General features: G+C 44.2%; 1 protein-coding gene across 2 annotated transcripts in view; it reads left to right on the forward strand.

The window, feature by feature from the left end:
- The window catches only part of LOC115385657 (sarcoplasmic/endoplasmic reticulum calcium ATPase 2), a 96,116-nt gene that overhangs the window by 73,446 nt on the left and 391 nt on the right, over window positions 1-22,279 (forward strand). The window contains exons 19-25 of one of the 2 annotated variants that reach the window (XM_030087731.1): window positions 546-748; window positions 2,775-2,860; window positions 3,444-3,577; window positions 3,693-3,810; window positions 5,120-5,254; window positions 5,339-5,527; window positions 7,760-7,766. In XM_030087731.1, coding sequence (XP_029943591.1) covers window positions 546-748; window positions 2,775-2,860; window positions 3,444-3,577; window positions 3,693-3,810; window positions 5,120-5,254; window positions 5,339-5,512 — 850 coding nt within the window. In that variant the 3' untranslated portion in view covers window positions 5,513-5,527; window positions 7,760-7,766. Of the gene's footprint in view, window positions 1-545; window positions 749-2,774; window positions 2,861-3,443; window positions 3,578-3,692; window positions 3,811-5,119; window positions 5,255-5,338; window positions 6,436-7,759; window positions 7,767-22,279 lie in introns of those variants that run through there. The other variant, XM_030087730.1, reaches the window with a different exon arrangement.

Consider the following 22,279-nt stretch of genomic DNA (forward strand, 5'->3'; position numbering starts at 1 on the left):
TGTAACGTGAGTCAGCCTCATTATCTGTAATATCAGGGTTAAATTAACGGACCTATAATCTGTTCAGACCTCAGCCGATGTCCGTTCGTCCAGGCGACGCTGCTCACCGCCACCGTGAGCTTCCTCCAGACAGCGTTTTTCCCTTTAATTTCAGTTTTTATTCTTCCCTCCTCCTGATTCACCTCCACCTCAGACCTGACAGGATCCATTTCCAGCTCCCAAACGTTTCTTTTTTCGTCAAAATCACTCCTTTTTCCGTGTTTGACCTCAGTAGGCGGGCCTTCAGAACCATGAGTATTTCAGGGCGTAACATTATCAATGATGATCAAATTCAGCCGCCGTATTTATCAACACCCGATCATTCAAACGCTGAGATCGGCGAGGTACGGAAGTTTCTGTAATGCCACGCAGCCCCATCGTACGATGAGCTCACCGCTCAGAAGTACAGTTTGAAAGATTGTTTGATAAATGAGGGCCAGTGTCTTTATATGTTGTCTTAGCTTGAAATGATGCGGAGAGATTGTCATTTGCTGTGTCCTCTTCAGTATTTTCCTTACAGCTGCACTGGGCATGCCTGAAGCTCTGATTCCTGTGCAGCTGCTTTGGGTCAACCTGGTCACCGACGGCTTCCCTGCCACTGCTCTGGGCTTCAACCCCCCGGATCTGGACATCATGTCTCGTCCCCCCCGCTCCCCCAAAGAGCCGCTCATCTCCACCTGGTTGTTCTGTCGCTACCTCATCATCGGCTGTGAGTTGGTATCATTCTGTCACATCAAACCCTCTTCATTACTATTTGCGATTCATTCAGGAAGTCAGTCAGTTCAGTCATTCATTCATTTAGTCAGTTCGTCAGTCCATTGTTTCAGTCATTCATTCATACAGTCAATAACTCAGTCTTTCAGTCATAATGCATTCATTCAGGTAGTCAGTAATTCAATCAGTCAGTCATTCAGTCAGTTGGTCAGCCAGTGACTAAAGGAACAATGAATGAATGAACAACTGACTGAATGAATGACTGACAAACTGCCTTACTGACCAACGAACTGGCTCAATTAGTAAATTAATGACTAAATGTTCAGCTAAAAACTAAACAAAAACTAAAAACTAAACTAGAGAAGCTAAAAGCTTCTCTAAATTAAAGTGTCTTCAAATCTTTTTGAGGGAGTCTACACGATCTGCCACTCAACAAGACAATAGCAAATGGTTCCAGAGTGTGTGGGCAACAGCCTGAAATGATCGGGCTCCAAATACTACTCTAATTGTTTTTGGAGGTTTTAAGGAAATTGAAAATTTAGATTCTGCCCAGCGTTGTCTAATTTCACACGCTATATTATTGCAAAAAAACTTATCCTTCTACTCTGGTAAGGCAAGGATACCCCCTTCTCTAAAGATGTGGGTCACAGAACTTACTACCACACTCCATTTAGAAATAATAAAAGATATTATGCATGATAATTTCCTTGATTTTGAAACAATTTGGCAATCGTTGATCTCCTATCTTGGAGACATTTGGAATGTGCAGTCAAGGGAGGGGGGGTGGGATATTTTTGATTTTTATCCCTTTTTTTGTTTGTTTTCCCCCAGCCTTTCTTGGTTCTCTTTTGTGTTTAACAAAAAAAAAAAAAGAAGCACAGTGCACAATGTTACATTACAAAGAATGGATTGACATTTTCATTGCATTTTTTATTTATTGTGTTGACAACAATCATATAATCTGTACACTTGATTGTCCTTTCAATAAAAATATTTGAAACAACAAAGTTTTGGCCTCCACAACCACTCAGGCTGAAAATCGTTGACTTGGCAGGATCTGTCAGCTGCTTGGGGAGTTCCATGATCCAGCAAGACTCGATAGGACTTCTTCAGCTTGGTGACAGCCCTTACTTCCGGTGTCCACCACCGAGTTCGGGGTTGCTAGGTCTCTCCGGGTTTTAAGCCAACAGCCTGAAAGGACCGGTCTCCCCTGGTTTTAAACCAACGCACTGGAAGGACCAGTCTCCCCTGGTTTTAAACCAACGCCCTGAAAGGACCGGTCTCCCCTGGTTTTAAACCAACGCCCTGAAAGGACCGGTCTCCCCTGGTTTTAAACCAATGCCCTGAAAGGACTGGTCTCCCCTGGTTTTAAACCAATGCCCTGAAAGGACCGGTCTCCCCTGGTTTTAAACCAACGCCCTGAAAGGACCGGTCTCCCCTGGTTTTAAACCAACGCCCTGAAAGGACCGGTCTCCCCTGGTTTTAAACCAACGCCCTGAAAGGACCGGTCTCCCCTGGTTTTAAACCAACGCCCTGAAAGGACCGGTCTCCCCTGGTTTTAAACCAACGCCCTGGAAGGACCAGTCTCCCCTGGTTTTAAACCAACGCCCTGAAAGGACCGGTCTCCCCTGGTTCTCCCCTGGTTTCAAACCACATCTTTGGGACCTTCAGGAGTTTCTTGTCTGAAGACCAAAGGGGTCTCTGTGAGAAGTAGGGACACAACAAGTCCATGAGGGTTGAGCAATGCTCAGAATGTCAAAACTAAAATTTTGAGGTCAATCCAAGACTAAACGGGAAGCCAATGAAGACTGCAGGTAGCTTGAAAGTAGTCAGTGCATTATACACATTGGAGGAATGTCCATTAAGTCAGTCAGTCCATCAAATCATCAGTCATTCAGTCCTTCAGTCATGATTCATTCAGTCAGTTGGTCAGCCATCCATCCTGTCCTGTCTCTCAGGAGTCCTGCCTTCTGCCTGTCTCGACTCCCTCTGCCATCCTGACTCTTGGCTGTGTTTTGCAGGTTATGTGGGAGCAGCGACTGTCGGAGCTGCTGCCTGGTGGTTTATTGCTGCCCATGATGGACCAAAACTTTCCTTCTTCCAGCTGGTAAGATGCTGTCTGTAAGACCATGAGCAGTCAGTCGACATCCTCCACCAGATTCTCCATCTGTGATTGAATGTGATGTGTCTTCTGTTGCGCCCTGTGTTCACAACCAGCCAGATCTTCTGCTCCTTCGTTTCCCTTATTTGTCAATGAGCCTTGGCTGTCTGATGCCTGAACTTGTTTCTCAGCTTTGATAGTTGCCTTTTAGCTCATATGAACTATAGACCACACTAACTGCAGTTTAGACTTCTGCTGAAACTGTCCTCCAGCTGTTGACTTCTCAAATGCCACCCTTAACCGGACCTTTTGAGTACTTTTTTGACTTGAACTTTAAAGATGCCCATGTCACCTTGCTACTCTGTGATCATGTTATGGCTGATGGGTGTATGTGAACCGGACTTCTAGTCTGTGGTTGTTTGTTCTCATCACACTGAAAGGGTTTGTACTAATATAACAGGAATCATCAGCCTGTGTCAAGAAGATGAAGGTGTCTCACTAAATGATTAAAACAGCTCCTCAGATCCAGACCTAATGGTCCTGAACTGGTGAAATGTAGTGAAATTCTGTGTCTGTCTGGCTGTCCTAGTCCCACTATCTGCAGTGCACTGAAGGCCATGCTGAGTTTGCTGGTGTGCAGTGTTCAGTCTTTGAGTCTCCCTATCCCATGACCATGGCTCTGTCTGTATTGGTCACCATAGAGATGTGCAACGCCTTGAACAGGTGAGAAGAGCCACACACACACACACACTCACTCACTCACTCACTCACTCACTCACTCACTCACTCACTCAGTCAGTGAGTGGAGAAGCTCCCCCCTCATGTTGTCTTCATGCAGTCTTTCAGAGAACCAGTCCCTGCTGAAAATGCCCCCTTGGTCCAACCCCTGGCTTGTGGGGGCCATCTGTCTATCCATGGTCCTGCACTTCCTCATTCTCTATGTGGACCCACTGCCTGTAAGAAGCATGCCAACAGGAAACACCATCCATATGAGGACTGTCACACATGACCCGCAGGTCAAACTCTCGCTGCAGGACGACTCAAACATGGCCAACAAAATGTTCAACATAATCAGTCAAACACATCAATCATTTGACTTCTCCAGTGACAGTAACCTCTGTGTCTTATTATCATTGTGATTAATTTACAGAACATTGAGACCTGCACAGAGAAAGTTTCATGTTAATGAAGTAACATTTGCACATCCACGCTGTGAGAGGGATACTGCAGTCTGCCTCAGTGTTCAAAGAAACACTGACTGGTGGGATTTCACTTCAATTCAGCTTTAGTTATTGGTGCTACAGCACAATCATTTCTAGGCTAATTTTACAGAGCAAATCCAACCGATCCACACGAGCAAGCATAGGTGACTGGAAAGGAAAAACTCGCTTTTAAAAGGAAGAAACCTGCAGAACCAGCCTCAGAGGAGGCAGCTTTCTGCTAGTCCGGTTGGGATGAAAGCGAGAAAAGAATATCACAGACGGTTTGAGTCTCTGAATCAGCTCAGCATTGCTCCGCTCGATGCAGGTGGTTCAATATGGGAGTCCTCAGGGATCCTGGGGGGGCGGGGGTGACAGGAGGGAGAGAGTTCATGGACTAGAAGAGAGTCAGTGGGAATGACATGTAGCAGTGAAACAATTGGAGTGAGAAAGGGGAGAAGGCAGCCTCCCTAACTTAGAACTGTTCCACATGGCAGCAGCCTGAGATTAGGTTTAGGATAAAGGATAATGTTAGACTTCGAGTAAGGATTAATAATAATGTTAAGCTTAAAATAATGGCTGGTTAGTATGTGTTTTTAGAGAGAGGGAGAAGAAAGAGAGAACAAGGGAGTCAGAGCCAAGGATGTCAGCTCTTTATGTATATTTGATTAAGTGGATTTCACTTATATTGTGCTTGTTCCGTAATCCCCAAAGCGCAGTACACTGTTTCTCACATTCACCCATTCACACACACAAATTTACAAACCAGTGGAGGTGACTCCCATGTACATGCGACCCATGAAGTACCAATTGCAATGATTTGATGAAGGGATATTTTTTTGCATTTCACAGTGGAACATGTGAAAAATGGGATATTGCTTATCTTTAAAATTTCAACTTGTCCATGTTCTGGAAAAAGGTTATGTAGCGTTTTTCTCATGAACTGGTGCCTCTTTGAACTAAAACTGAGTTGAAGATTTGGAGTGGTTGGGGTTTCAAAGTTATCATGATGCTCTCTGCAACACCTAAGGTAAAATGAGAGGAAACACTGATGCTGTTTCCTCAGGTGATTTTCCAGATCCGCCCCCTGTCCTGGCCTCAGTGGGTGGTGGTGCTGAAGATGTCCCTGCCTGTGATACTGATGGACGAGGCCCTCAAGTTCCTGGCCCGGAACTACATCGACCCTGGGAGTCAGCTGCAGGTGAGAGGGGGATTTGAGAGGATGCACCGAGGTCCTAGAGAGAGTGGAACGTCTCATCTGGTTGACTTTCCTCACACCACCCAGACGCTGGGAGAAGAGGAGCAGCTCCGGGGGGGAGTGGGGCTCATGGGCTCAGTCAGCACCAGGCTGCGTCAGTCTGTTAAAGGCGTGTCCTGGGCCTTCGTCCTGATCTCTGCTCCACTCGTCTTCTGGATCTTCAGCCTGGACTCGGACATCACCAACATCTTCTGGGAGTGAGCAGAGAGGAGCAGTCCTGAGGGGGGGTCATGGGACATGTGTGAGTATGAAGGATAGAAGGGAAACCTTTAGACAATCAGAAGAAAACCCCGAATGAGCTCTGTTCACCACACTGCTCCACCGCAACATGCCGACAGTAAATATTAAAATTCCACTCACCTCCTGTCAGACTAAATTCAACCAAAGTGACCAGTCAGCCGGACATTCTAAGCTCTGCGTCTCAGATTTAAAGGTGAGTCACTGTAGCGTCCAGGTTGATTCCCATCCATGTTTACTGCATTACTTTATTTAATCTGTGAAATAGTATTTATCAGGTGCAATACGTGATTCAGCACTGTGGCCGAACAGCTTCTGGTTCAAACCCGCAGACTGACTGGAGGACCGGTTGTGCTGTCTCCTCTGTGTCCTCTGACTGCGTCCTCTGGGCTGTCTCAGCCACATGTGCCTGTCAGATGGAGCTTCCTGACCTGCAGCTTCCTGACATGCTTCACGTCTTTTGAAAATCATTCCGACAGTTTTACTGCATTTTTTTGGTTTGTTGTTTTAATGTCCTGTGACATTTCACTGACCTTTTTTCTGGCTGATTTAATGAGGAGAGCTGGTGTTGTTGGATAGGAGTTGTTCTAGCATTTTTTTCTGGATTTCTTTTTGTAATTATATTGACCATTGTTTTCATTATTGTTATTTTTTCAATAGCCTGAAAATGAATAAAAATTGGTGGATGTGTGTCATTTTTTTCCACTTTATTACAAGAAAGTTCATATGTAGAGACACTCAGAAAGTTTGTTTTATTTTTACTATTGTGGTGTGTGTTATTGTTGCAATGATTGTGTTATACATGTTGTGTAAAAATACAACAGTATAGTAATTTTCCAGTTTCTGTGTGACTTGTCAGTTTCAATAAAAACTTGTTATCTTTCTGATTTTGTGTTTTGGATCACCTTTACTGGTCACATCAGTGCTGTGTCATTACAGAAACAGCACGGCCATCTGTGTCTGTTCAAAGCTCAAAGGTTCAGTTCAAAGGTTGAAAGAAGTTTAACAGATTTATTGACTTCCAGTGGGGAAATGATTTCTGAGAGCTTGTGAGTCCTGATTGTGAGCTCTGGAGAAACATGCAGAATAAACTCTTCCTGAGGCAGGTAAGCAGACCACAGTCAGAACTGAGAATTGTTCAGAGGCAGACGGGCAGCGGGGAAAGCAGGTCTGATCGGCTGGCTGAGTGGGTCTTTAGACTGGAAACGGAAAGCGAGAATGTGGTACAATCCAGCGCCAGAGTGAAGTCTGGCCCCCACTTAAATAGAGGAATTCCAGAAGACACAGTGGCCCACTAACTGTGCTCACCCAATAAGTGATAAGCAGGACCTGCACTTCCTCAGACAGCCTTCCCAGCACCGCCCACCTGAGAAACAATCCAGAGCACCCCCCAGGGGACGCAGGGCGTAAAAGTATCCCTCCCCCTACCTGTACCACCAGGCGAACGAACCAGCCGACCTCCTTTGGCCCATACCCCTCCCTGTTGACAACATACTGGACTCCCCGACCCTGGCGGCACAGGGAAGACCTGTCCTCTGCCGCCGGTTTCACCTGAGACACGTGAAATGTGGGGTGAAGTCGCACAGATGAGGGAAGTCTGAGGTGTACTGCACTTGCACTGATGAGTCTCTCAATCTTGAAAGGTCCTACGATGCGAGGAGCCGGCTTCTCAGACTTCACCTTCAGTGGAAGATCCTTGTCCTTCAACCGCATCCTCTGTCCTGGGGAGTAGGAAGGAACGACAGTTGGCCTGAAGCTCCATCTTGTGGACGGATCTGAGTAATGCAGATTGAGCTCCTTCCCAGTCTCTCTCGCACCTCATGGCCGCCCGGACCGAAGGGACGGGTAAGTCTTGCTCTTGGGATGGGAACAAAGGGGGCTGACACCCCAGGGAGCACTGGAAAGGAGACAAACCTTAAGCAGAACTGACCGGGGGGGGGGGGGGGGGGGGGGGTGGGTTCTCTGAAGAGACACATCTGAGAAACATCTCCATCTCCTGGTTAAGCTGTTCCGTCTGGTCATTAGACTGAAGATGAAAACCAAAAGTCAGGCTTACCTTGGCCCCCAGAGCAGAACATAATGCCCTCCAAACCTCAGAGGGGAATTGGGATCCCCGATCTGAAACGATGTCCATGGGGATACCATGCAGGCCCGGAGTGGCTAATTGGGAGGACCAGGAAAATCCTGGTGAGCTGGTCTGATGCGTGGGCTGTGAGGGCTGGTGTTCTTTTTTCTTTTTGTACAGGCGTTTAGACCTGGGACTGGGATGTCCCTGGGCCATCTTCCTCCACAGATTTTTTTTTTTTTTTTTTTTTTTTTTTTTTTGCTTCTTTTGAATTCAACCAATGTCCAATCACTGCACTGGATTAATCATAAGCTGCTCCCACTGTCATACTATGTGATACTACACAACTGGAAAACCTCGTCTTTTAGCCTCTCAGAGAAAAGATCCAGCACCAAGCAGCTGTCCAGAGTGGGCTGGTAGGACTGATCTCTGCATGGATCATATTATTGTATTGAATATAAAGAAGGTCAGTGTTGGGAAAGCAAAATATTGCTTGCACAGGCCACCACTGACTTAATCTATCACTTATATAGCCACTGATGAAGAGTTTGGTGTAGATATCCTCCATATGAACAATGCCCTGGGGATACTTGATGGTTCAGCTCTACATTAAAGGGGACATGTTATGCTATTTATACAGTTATACAGTTACGTCATTTTGGCCTCACAGGCCCAAAAACATTGTATTTAAGTTTGTTCGCCCCAAATTCATCCTTTGTTCGGAGTTTCAGGGTCTAAAAAGTCGCTCTGAGGAGACCTCCTCAGAATAGACTGTTTCTGAGCCTGCTTCCCGGTCTGGTCACACCCACTGTCTCTCTCTCTCTCTCTCTCTCTCTCTCTCTCTCTCTCTCTCTCTCTCTCTCTCTCTCTCACACACACACACACACACACACACACACACACACACACTAGAGGTCGACCGATTTATCAGCCGGCCGATATATCGGGCCGATATTTGGACATTTTTCTCCATCGGCCATCGGCCGTATTTTCTTTTAACCCTTTACAGGCAATTTCCACACGAAATTTCTACTAAAGATGTACAGAAAGTAAACTGACTGCTGTTCTTGAACTGTTTGGAGTACATGCATGGTTGGGGTCTCATTTGAAAGCTGACAACCTATATTTTCACCCAGTGCAGTCAGAATTACTCTAGGTGCTACTGGCACAGATTTATTTATGTTGCAACACACTGAATTAGGATGAATTTCATTCTCGCCTGAATTTTTTTCCTCATAAAACACCTGGAAATAAGTGTGGAAGCACTGTGAGAGCTTGAAAACACAATTTTGCTAAAGCCTGGGGTCTTACAAAGTTCAGGTCAAAATGTCAGAGCAGTAATACAAGAAATGAGTGTTTCACACATGTATTTGTACTGCTATGCCCCGGCGGGGTCAATTTTGGACATCCTCTGTATACCCTCTGGATGCCCTCTGTACAATGGTATATGTTGGTTTTTGGCCCATTTTTACATTATTTTCACTCCAAAAACTCATAAAGTACTCAAAAAATCACTTCAGATAGGCTTCAGTGTGGGATAAGGCCCTCAGACTGAGAGGAGCAGGGACAGACAGCAGGTGCATCCCTCAGCGGATGTCTGAGAAGTCACAAAACCCCGCTAGCGGGCCAGCCAGCCATTCAGCAAGCTCATTGGCTACCAGCCCTGTCAGTCAAACGTTTCTACCGACGTGATTGGCTCAGAATATGTTGATGACGACCGATGACGTGGGTCCATCAGTCTCGGCAGCGGTTGGCTGGTTAGCCATCGGAGGGCGGGATAAGTCACTTGATTGGTTGAAATATGACGAATAAGCAACGGAAACCGATCAGTCGCCATATTGAATAGGTCAGCGCGAGTGAAACTTTTCTTTCTGATAAAAATATGGATTATTATGGGACACGCACGCGCGGTGGCGCGTCTAATTCTGGATTATTTGCTTATTTCAAGACATGTTTTGGACAAAAGGCTATACTTTCTAGCTTTGCCTGGATGCATACGTTTGGACTGTGGCAGTTTTTGCTGGATTATTCATCCACAGATTCATCTGTGATCAGTTATGAGCCTCCAAAGCTGACTTGCGCTGTTTACTTTATTCGCGGTTTGTTGGACAAATGTGTTTATATTACCCGCTGTGGTAATCACATCTGAAAGTGGTTTATACCAGCGGATTCATGAGAATATCAGCTGTCTAACGGTACATAGTGTGTCCGTGGAATCTGCGAACTGCGTCTCCACATTAGGTACATGCATCTGGAGATCTACTTTAATGGGTTAAAAAGCCGATTTTTGATCCGTTACCGTTGTGTAAAATGACACAATTTTTGATCAGGCACATGTGCGGGCAGCTCAGGCTGCCGCTCAAGAAAGGACCCCTGTGGCCCGCTGCTGCATTCATTTCCTCAGAGCGGAGTGTGCTCGGTGGAATCCAGGCTGTGGAAAAAGCTGCTCCTGCTGCATCTGCAGTGAAGAATGGATTTGTTGAACATTTCAACGTTTTTGTGGCTCTATGGCTCCAGTCTGCAGCGTATCAGTGTTACTGCAGAAAAAAATTTCCGCTAACGCTGCTAACGCTGCTAACGCTGCTAACGCTGCTAACGCTGCCGGTGTTTGACCGTTGGAGAGGTTTTTTTTTTCTTCTTCTTCTTCTTCTTGTTCTGGTGCTGCTCAATTTATCACGGGCAGGGCGCCCGGACTGAAAAGGTCTGGCTGAACCCTGCATATTGTTAACTTCAAATGCTACTTTGTGATAAGTTTCAGCAGTAGAGATTAGCTGGTCTGAGCTGACTTGTGCGTGTTCAACCGTGTTGGTGAAAACACACCACTACTGTAGTTAACAACAGAACAAAGTAAATAGGAGGAAATGGTGAGAGTAAAAAAAAAAGTAAAGAATCAATAATGGAGCTTTTTCTGAAGCATGTATTAGCCACCCGCAAATTCCTCCACATAATGCATGATCGGAGTTACGTTTTTATTTGTATGTACGGCTTTTTTTTGTTTTCAGCCTTGTTTCTCACTACTTTTGTTCAAATTATATTAAGAAGGTTAAATTTCTTTTTTGACACATTAAAGCTCGGGTTGTCGATCTTGGAAAACTAGCGTTAGCATGTAGCATCTCCCCAAGGCTCCGTCTAGCTAGCTCCGCCCAGCTCCCACCCCATTGGAGGAGCTCCCGTTGGGAGTGGAGACGCGGAGACGTTCGCGGCGCGTGCGATGCGCGCGGCACTTCCGCGTCCAGTGCGTTCCTGGCGTAACCTGTCCTCAGCGCTTCGTTTCTTCGTTTTTCTTTATTTGCACAATGCCAAGGTATGGCGCACTGAACGGTGAGTGAACCCCCAAACATTTGTCTCCGCTGTTCTGCAACCACGCACTTCTACGCGCACTGAACCAGGGTCAGTGCACGCGCACATGTACGCGCAGGGGGCAGGTCGAATGGCGAAGGGATTTGATTGGTTTAAAAAAAGGTGTCCCCTCAAGACTATTGGTTGCTGTTTGTCCCGTTTTACTCCTGCTGTAGATAGTGGATATTTTCCAAACTACTTTAAAAACACGCTATGAATTGCTTCCCATCGGGTCATAAAGATCATTTTAACCAGTATTTAGAAAAATGTATCTCATTCAAATCGCCAACCCGAGCTTTAAGAAGAGTGTGAATGTTTACTACTGCTTGTGGCTACTGCTTTAGGTGTGTTCGACATGAGAAAGCCAGAGGCAGACTTTAAGACTTTTGAGCCGCCCCGCCCAGATTTGGCCCGGCGTCACTGATACGTAGGACCTACGTAGGGCATCGAAAACTCGCGAGACCCAAACGAGATCGGTCACAGAGGAGCTGCTGGAGAGCAACTCACCGCTGCCTGGCCCACCGCTCTGGTTCGTACAGGCAGGGTTCGTACAGGCATGGCCAGAAGTTCTCCAAGGACATAACACTGAACGAGCCTGCCAGAATTACCACCGGTTCACAGTCAAAATCCAGATAATTACAGAATTAGAGCCAAGTGGCATGGAGCTCTCACAGAAGTTCACGTCGCCGCCATCACGTGACCTCCAAATGGGCAGGTTAACAGAGCTGTTCAGACTGGGGCTGTCACGATATCAAATTTTCTCTTCACGATTATCGTGGGCAAAAAATATCACGATAACGATATTATCACGATATCAGCAAAAATTTAACTAATAATGGTACAAACATTCAGATTCATCTTTAATTTTATTTTTGTTTGTTTTATCTGTTTTCCCAGATGAATTACATTCAGAATACCTGTCAAATAAGGTGTTGAAACAATATGAGAACAGTAACTGTGCAGCTGCATACCAACAGTGTAGTTACACTCAGCTAATTCAAATCTGATGATCTGATTAACAGAGGATCCACAGCAGAGGCGTCATTTACGTAGGGTTGGTGGGTTCTGAAAACCCTCGGGCCCTGTTGGGGTGAAATCCTGTACCACCACCACACTGCTGAGGATTTCTGTTTGTTTGTTTGTTTAAATCGGAGGCGGAATGAGCAGCAGCTGCTTCTCTCCAGCCAGAGGCGCCGCTACTGGCTAGGGCCCCGAGCTGAAGGGGGCCCCGAGGGACGGCTGACATCAGTCAATTTCAATGACAAATTTAAGGCGCTACGCTAGACGCTGCAACGACAACGTGTCGAAAATCCCCCGCATGGGGCCCTTTCCGAGTACTCACCGGTTAGTTGCTAGAAGGGGGCCGGCGGAGAAGACGGCGGATATCAGCGACACAACTTGAAACCGCCCGGACACATTACAATGACACGTCTGGAACCTACCTAATGGGGCCCCACTGCTACCCGGCTAGCTTCAACGTACAGTCAGTGTTGCTAAACACACTTTTTTCGGGTTAGGATAGAGCGTCTCGCTGTCGTTGTCGGCCACCGCCGACATGTTTAGTTCACTCAGGACGCTCGCTAACTGGGAGCTAGCTAGCTAGGAGCCGTGCCGCTACCGCTGCTCTGCTGTGTTTACATGTGAGGGGAGGGGGAGAGGCTGGGGGGCTGCAGGAGGGAGACGAAGCAGGGCGGAAGAACAGGAGCGGATTTTGAAAATACGCTTCAACACGTTTCAAGCGGGACTAGATCCTCTTTACGATATTATCATGTGCGCATTTTGAACACGATATTGAAATTTCATTTTTTATTACCACGATTATCGTCAATACCGGTTTACCGCGACAGCCCTAGTTCAGACAATAAAAAAACTGCTGAGAAAAGCACAAGACAGCCAGGTGATCCATACCTCGCACTACTTGAATACAGGAACACACCAGTGAGTGGTGTTGGTCTTTCACCTGCTCAGATGATCCTGGGAAGAAGGCTCAAGTCAAAACTACCTGTGACAAAGACGCTGCTGCAGCCAGCTCCCCATGAAAATGCCAGAAGTAATCTTGTGGCTCGACAACAAAGACATTTGTGTGTGTTAGAGGTCGACCGATATGGGTTTTTTGGGGGCCGATGCTTTCCACATTTGGGCAGCCAATGCCGATATGCATAGCCGATTTTTCCAATTTCATATTTAGGCCGATTTTTTAACAAATGTATATATATATATATACATATATATATATATACACACATATACATATATATTTATCACATTTTGTGAAACGCAGCAATTTCTGAGCAACTAAAAGAAAGCTATTACAATAAGTTGTGTCCAGTCCTCTGAACATTTATTCAGCTTTCAAAACAATGAAATATTTTGTCTGAATAAACACAATAGGTGTGTTCACGATGGCAAAGCCAGAGGTGGGCGGAGCTAGACGAAGCAGACGGCGCCGTGGGGCGGAGTTATCAGTCTGCCTCCAACTCAGACAGCCCTATGTTCTCCATGTTTGTGTTTCTCATGACTCCACAGTGGGGGGTGTTTACAGGCCCGGCGTCAGGGGGTCAATTAGGGGGGCAATGCCCCCCCACCTGTGCCTCCTTGCCCCCCCCCTGCCTGTGCCTCCTTGCCCCCCCAGCTGTCAGAGGGGTAATTTTTTTTTCTTATTAAAAACAAAAGAATTCATCATTTCTTTTGTGTGTCACATTGTGTTCATTCATATTCAGTTAACTGAAATAAATAAAATTTAAAAAACAAAATAATGTTGAGTTACGTTTTGGCTTCTGTCATGTGACACGTGCTGCTGCAAGTGCGGAACCGGCGTCAAGGGGGGGCAGACTGCCTCGCCCCCTCAGTAAAAAAAAAAGTTTTCAGTCAATTATGTGCTTAAAAAACAACAGCAAACTCCGCCGGCTTGGTCAGATCAATATGAAGTGTTGTGCTATTCAAAATTCAAAAAGAAAGAGGAGACTGCAGCTCTGCTGAAGGCTGGTTGTTTTTTCATTTGTTTTGTTACTATTTGTGCTTTTTAGCAGTGTGGTTAATGATCATATGTTGTTGGACATGGTGGAACAGGCCTCTGGTCTGTGGATTCTGTTTTGGTGTTGCTCCGTTACTCCACCTATGCGTAGCCCACCCCCCCCCCCACCCCCCCCCCCCCCCCCCCCCCCCCCCCACCCCCACCCACACACACACACACACACACACACACACACACACACACACACACACACACACACACAGGGCTGGAGCCGGGACTGGGTGGTTATTTATGCAAATAAAGCGTGTTGTCATCAAACTGATGACAAGTGGGCTGGGTTTCGTCTTTTGACGAAATGGGGAAAAGCTTAAAAGGCAAAGAGAAGAAGGACGTGCCTTCACCATCGAGTGTGAGAAGATGGCGCAGACTGACTGCGGAGTTCCAGACTGTTAGCAAACGTGTCAACGAAGTGGAAGCTAGGCTACTTGAAAACGAGAACTCCGCCACGGCACACGAGCCGAGAAATACCGAGCTGGAGGCGCAGGTGGGTGCCCTTAGAGAGAGTCTCGACATGGCAGAAAACTACAGCAGACGCCTGAACATACGCCTCATCGGTCTGCTCGAAGACACGGAGGAAGGACAACCTACAGAGTTTTTCGAGTCATGGCTGCCTCGTTTTCTCAAAATTGACACTAAAGCTGGCCGTATAAAGTTGGAGAGAGCACACCAGACCCTCGCACCCAAGTCGGGTCACGACAAGGCTCCCAGACAGCTTCTGCTGCGTTTTCACACATTCAAAGACAAACAGAAAGTCATGGAGGCAGCGCGTCGGGCGGGCCGGGATGGCGCCTTACTGCACAACGGGCCCAGGATTGCGTTCTACAACGACTTCAGCGTGGCGGTGATGAGGAAGAGGAAGGCATACGATGTGGTGAAACAACAACTGCATGAGCGTGGGATACCCTATGCCATGTTTTTCCCGGCCACTTTGCAAGTGTCTCACGAAAGCTCTAGGACAAGGTTTGCCACCCCAGAGCAGCCAGTCTTTCAATTTAGACATTCCCTGAACATTTGCGTTTTTCTTAGGATAATGTATTACTTTAGTATTTGTTTCTCAGCCAGTGGCATGGTCACTCCTTGTCCACATTTCTAGTTACTTTATTTGTGCATTGCTGGTGTGTTGCAACTCCGAGAATGGAAGTTGCTAGATTGATTCCCTGTCATTTTAGGGAAAAACCCCTTTGTCAGTGTTACTTTGTTTATAATTACTGTGAGGTTCATATGTTCTGTTCTATTTTAGGTAGCTCAGGCATGGTTGTTTCAGGTTTTGGAAGTCGCAATTGGGAGTGTTTCACTATTTCTACCGTTCTTTTGTATTTACTTATTGTGGCTCAACTGTGTGCTTGGAAGGTCTGGGGTTTTGAAAATTATCTTTAGTGATGGCTGACTGTAATAATGTGAAACTGTGTTCCTGGACTGTGAGGGGTCTTCGCAAGGCTGCTTAAAGAGTGTCAGTTTTGTCATTTCTTGGGAGAGAAAAGGTCTCAATTGCCTTACTTCAAGAAACTCATTTAAAGGATGAAGAAATTGTTAAATTACAGAAGAACTGGGTTGGACAGGTTTTTGCAACGTCTTACTCGTCCTTCAGTAGAGGTGTAGCAATCCTAGTGAGTAAAAAACTTGCTTTTCAACCTCTCAGCTGTGCCAAAGATAATCATGGCCGCTATGTTATTGTTAAAGGAGTTCTGGCTGGTAGATCAATTACTATTATGAGCCTTAATGAACTCAATGAAATGAAATTTATTGAATACATGCTTCCGTTTTGTACAACCAACCACTATATTCCACAATTGAAATATATATGTATGTATATATATATATATATATATATATATATACGAGGGGGGACCCAAAAGTTTCCGGACTGATTCTATTAATAAAAAAATACAATGAATTTCCGACTTTGGCTGCTAGATGTCGCTACAGGATAGCCTCATGCATAACTGTGCCAGGTTTGGTCTTCCCCCGTGATGCGGTCAGCTGACAGTCACTGTTTGTGTTGACAGAGTTACACCCCGCTCTTCGGTTTTTCAAGATGGCGGATATCCACGGATATGCGCTCTGTCAAAACATTTTGTTTTTTATTGGGAAAACAGCGGCAGAAACACTCACCATGTTGCAGACATTCTTTAAGAAGGATTCTTAAGGTGTCTGAGTGGTTTGGGCCCTTTAAGAGTGATCGGAGTACATCACGAAGCCCAGGCACGCAGAGGACAACAATCCACTTCCAGAACAGAGGAAAACATCACAAAAACTGAAGAAGACATCTTGGTAGATCCACGCAGGACTTTTGATGACATTGCAGAACTGATGGGAGTATTGTAGAGATCCAGACAGATGATCCTCAGACGGTTATTAGAAGCAGTGAGACGAAGGCTCCCGGAAATGGCCGCATCATAGCAGACAGCAGACCACAGGACGCCCCGTTACGCACAGAAATAGCACCAAATGTTGTGCGTAAAGCATATTTTTTGACTAACACCGTGACCAGCCAGCCTCCCCACCGCCATATTCACCTGATCTGGCCCCAGACGACGGCTTTTTGTTGTCAAAGATGAAACTGGAGCGGCAGCAGAAAGGTAAGACAGGCATACAGGCGGGGGAGGGAAAATCGAAGTTCTATCTTTCCGGCACAGTTACGCACGGTCATGGCGACTCTTCTGAACAGTGAAAATCTCGGGTGCAGCGTTGTATTCAAGCCAAAGGAGAGTATTTTGAAGGTGACAGTTTCAAATAATTGCGAAGATTAAAAAATAAAAAGTTATAACTACAGTCCGGGAACTTTTGGGTCCACCCTCGTATATATATATATATATATATATACATATATACAATGGGGGAAATAAGTATTGAACGCATTAACTGTTTTGTCATTACATTTATTTCCAAAGATGCAATTCATGTGACATTTCTTCCAGACACTGGTATTAACTCAAATAATCCACACATGAAAAGAAATCACAACATTCAAATCCATAAATAGTGATTATGTGGAATTAAGTGCAATAACACAGGAAAAAAGTATTGAACACATCATGGGAAAGCTGTGTAGTTTGTCAAGGAAAGGCACCATACCATCTCACACCTGAAAGTAATTAGTCTTTGTACTTCCTATAAGTGCAAACCAACATCAGCTGGGTTAGTGCTAATTGATGGCCCTATAAACAGGTTGTTTTGTCACCAAGTAGTCAAACAAGACACATCTCATGATGGGTAAAAGCAAGGAGCTCTCTCAAGACCTTCGCAGCCTGATTGTTGCTCAGCATCAGAATGGAACTGGTTACAGACTTATCTCAAAGAATCTGAGTATTCCAGTAAGCACCGTTGGGGCCATTATCCGCAAGTGGAAGAAGCATCACCTTATCATCAACAGGCCGCGCACAGGAGCTCCTCGCAAGATTTCTGACCAGGGAGTCAGAAAGATGGTCAGAAGAGTTCTCAAAGAGCCAAGGACCACCCGGAAAGCACTCCAGCAAGACATGGAGGCAGCAGGTACAAGTGTTACAGAGAAAACGATAGGCAATGCACTCCACCGCCATGGCCTCTATGGACGCTCAGCCCGCAAGACTCCGTTCCTCAAAAAAAGGCATGTTGAAGCTCGTCTAAAGTTTGCTAAACAGCATCTGGATAAGCCTGTGGAATACTGGGAGAATGTTTTCTGGTCAGATGAGACCAAAATTGAACTTTTTGGCTGTCATACTACACACCATGTTTGGAGGAGAAATGGCACTGCACATCACCCAAATAACACTATACCAACAGTGAAGTTTGGTGGTGGAAACATCATGGCATGGGGTTGTTTCTCATCTCGTGGTACTGGCAGACTTCATATAATTGAAGGAGCAATGAATGGAAACATCTATCGGCAAATTCTTGAGATGAACCTCCTGCCATCCACCAGGATGATGAAGATGAGACGGGGCTGGACCTTTCAACAGGACAACGATCCGAAGCACACGGCAAAGTTGACTCTCGAATGGTTTAAAAAAAAGAAAATCAATGTGTTAGAATGGCCCAGTCAATCACCTGACTTAAATCCCATCGAACATTTGTGGAAAGAACTAAAGATAAGGGTTCACCAGAGGGCACCAAAGAATATTCAGGATTTGAAGACAATCTGTGCGGAGGAATGGGCAAAAATCACACCTGAGCAGTGTGGGCGATTAGTTCATACATACAACAAGCGTCTGGAAGCAGTCATTGCAAACAAAGGCTTCTCCACAAAGTATTAAACGAGTCTCAGATAGTGTGTTCAATACTTTTTTCCTGTGTTATTGCACTTAATTCCACATAATCACTATTTATGGATTTGAATGTTGTGATTTCTTTTCATGTGTGGATTATTTGAGTTAATACCAGTGTCTGGAAGAAATGTCACATGAATTGCATCTTTGGAAATAAATGTAATGACAAAACAGTTAATGCGTTCAATACTTATTTCCCCCATTATATATATATATATATATAAATATATTCAAAAGGGATGGGAAGAAGTATAAACTTATAAGCCCCATCCCTTTCATATTTCATGTTACGTTTAAGTCATACACATCCAGTTCCAGTTTTTTTTTTTTTTACAGAGTTGCTCCTACTACATGATTATATATATATATATATATATATATATATATATATATATATATATACATATATATATATATATATATATATATATATATACACATACATACATATACATACATGAACACATAAATACACAAACATATCTTAATATTATTAATACTATGACTACCATCATTGTTTTTAATATTATAATTATCATTATAATTATTATATTTTTCTTCCTTATTGAAGTATACTTACTGAGTAAGACATTGCATTGGCGTAGAGATACGTATTGCCATCACCACTCCACTACATCACCATCACACAGCAAGGCTATCTTTATAAATTATTATTAACAGTTGCTTACTTTTAACTATATATAATTTAGATATATTCATTAGACAGAATGGTATTGATGGTAACAATTACTTGAAGTTCTGAATGGTGCTTAGGAAGGCATTTTGTGGACCTGCACAGGCCTGGACCGTGTCCTATACTGTGCTTTGAAAGAGACCAGGTTTCTGGAGGCCTGCAGCCAGAAGGTGGTGACCTTTGTGCAGCAGAGTCCCCACTTGCCTGCCCTACACTAAATTTTTTTTTTTTTTTTTTTTGTCCACCGACACCATTATATCAATGAAACAATTAATCCAAAATATCTAAATTCAGCATATAGGTATATCTATATTAAAGTAGTAATAGCAATACGGTAACTCTGTACAATACTGAATAATACAGTGTAATATAAAATAACATACTAAAATACTATAACCTAGAGATAAATCTAATAACATTGTATAATCTCTTATCAAGTATTTACTTATGCATATATATACATATATACACATACCCATACATGCACATACACATACACATACCTACACATATATATTAGGGCTGCCACGATTGGTCGATTAATCACTATTATGTCGACTATTAAAATCATCGACGACTAATTTAATAGTCGACGAGTCTTTTTTTATTTATTTATTTATTTTATTTTTTATTGTTTTTGTCTCAAAACTGCTGTGGCACCTTCCACTGCCGCGTCTGCCTTTCTGTGTTTGACACACATGCGCAGTCCTGTCAGCCGCGACAACACCGGACTGGTGTCATGGCCGCCCAGCGGCAGCGGAGCTCAAAGTGTGGGAGCATGACAAGAAAACCTCAGAGAAAAGTGCCATGCAGCATCTGCAGGACAGAACCGGCCTTCCACGGCAGCACAACTGCGATGGATGAGCAGCCGAAACAGAAGCACGTCGTGGCTCGTCACAACGATGATTGACCGTCGTCTCGGTAAGCTAATAATATTAGCATAGAGCGCTAACTTGCTATTTACTCATAGCTGTTAACATTAGCGGTGACGATTTGATTCATCAGCTGCCTTTAGCACACATTTCATGCTTTCTGTAACGCTCTAACAGTGATGTGTTTTAATAAGAAGTGACGTCGCGCTGATGTTTTCTACCGTTATGTTTCAGAGCTTCACCCCGTCGGAGCGGATTCTCTCTGCAGCAGAACATCTGCTCCCAGAGAGAGCAGCCTGTCTGCAACATGTAGAAATGCTGACTGTCCTGGCGGTGAACCAGAGCCCTGTGGAGTTTGGGATTATGTAGAGTCAGAGTGGAATAAAGTTGTATGCAGTCGAGCACTGAACACAAAATGCACTTTTGTTTTGAGTCAGTGAGACGAAAACTTCAATAATTCCTTGGTTGCTTGATGCCAAACACAAATTAAGAAAAAAAATTAACATGAAGGATTTATTTTTGTGCTGTTTAGGCAAGTGCCTTTTCTTTATTTTACTCAAGTATTTGCACTTCATGGTACACAGTTAAACAAGTGTTTGTTGCATATTTTAATAAAGGTTTAATGAACTCTCATCTGAATTGTCTTTATTTTTAGTTAGTATATACCTTAAACCTTATATAAGAGCAGCTTCATGGTGGTGCAATAAACTATGTTTTACTTCAATTTACATATGATGCGATTAGTCGACTAATCGAAAAAATAATCGGTGATTAGTCGACTACCAAAATAATCGTTTGTGGCAGCCCTACAGGGTACTGAATTCAAATTTAAGTTTATCTTTACTTTCTCAGAGTACAAGTGAAGCATGGGAGAGAGATCTTGGAATCTCTATTGAGGCTTCAAAATGGGAAAGGGTATGGCTGCAGGCTATGAAAATCTCTATTTGTAACCGTTCTAAGTCAACCCAATTTAAGGTTCTCCATCAGATCTATGCAAGCCCAGCCCTGAAAAATAAAATGGATTCTAAGACTTCCCCTATCTGTTGTAAATGTAACACTGATGTTGGTAATTTCATTCACTGTTTCTGGACATGTGCAAAACTGCAAAACTACTGGTCAGGCATTGTAACAGCACAACATGCTATTTTTGGAGTATCAATAGACCTGGACCCAATGTGCCTTCTCCTTGGTTTTCCTGATCATCACATTGTGAATGTCAGTCATAAAAGACTCTTTAATCCGTTGACTTTTGCTGCAAGAAAGAAGATTTTGCTTTTCTGGATTAAAGACTGCTCCCTCCAAAAAGTCCTGGCATAACCTGATCATGGATAGTATCCCTAATGAATACATTACTTGTTTGTTGCATTCTTCTTTGGGAAGTTTCTATCAGCTCTGGGAGCCATACTTAAAACACATTGGTCCTCAGCTCTCATCTTCCATTTTACTTGGCTTCCCTAGTAGTAACTAGGTATGCTAACTCACTCATAAAAAATAAACACTTGTACACTTTTGTTTAACTTGTATTTTTTTTCCTGTTGTAATGTGCCAATTGCTGTATCCTTGTTGTTATTGTATATCCACTTGGACCTGTGTACATTTTGCCTGAGCTCTGTTCTTGTTCTTTAAATAATAAAATCTTTAAATAAAAAAAAAAAAAAAAAACCTGCCCATTTGACTGCGGAAAGGTGGGACTTGAGGTAGTGTGTTTAAACCCCCACTCAGCACTGAAGTTTGCCATCTCTCGACTCATCAGCTGTCTACCATTGTATAACTCAGAGAATAACTCATCTGGCACACCATGCCTTGCAGAAGTGGTTCTCTGGGATTATTTAGACCCTCCAGAAAAACGCGAGCAAAAATTCTTGATTATGCGTACTTAAATCCCAGATTATGCAAGCTAAAATGCTTGATTATGCAAATGAATATGTGGGTTTTTATGCCATTTTATGCAGTAAAATTGCGGACAGTTGTGAAGTATGCTGTGAAATATGCGAAAGAATGCCAGATATGTAGGTTACCCACTCTCTCTCTCGCTCACTCGCTCTCTCTCTCTCTCTCTCTCTGTCTCGCGCACGCACGCACGCACGCACGCACGCACGCACGCACGCACGCACACACACACACACACACACACACACACACACACACACACACACCACTAAATCACATTCATTTTATATTAGTTCATTATTTATCTTAAATTGTTACTCACAATGCTCATCAATGGAACACACACACACACACACACACACACACTTTATCACAGGTTTTAGCAATTGTGTGTGTGTGTGTGTAATTGCTAAAACCTGTGAGAAAGCCATCAATATGGTGTTTCAAATGTCCTTGTTACCTGGTGACTGACTTCCTTTAGCACTTCCTGCTGCTGCTGCTAGTAGCAGCGGATGTAAATAATCAGACTCATTAAAGGTCTGAACGACTTTTTGTCAGGTTTTTAACATCTATCAGCAACAAGGGACGTGAAA

Source organism: Salarias fasciatus, unplaced genomic scaffold, assembly GCF_902148845.1.
Source record: "Salarias fasciatus unplaced genomic scaffold, fSalaFa1.1, whole genome shotgun sequence".
NCBI classification, from domain to species: Eukaryota; Metazoa; Chordata; class Actinopteri; order Blenniiformes; family Blenniidae; genus Salarias; species Salarias fasciatus.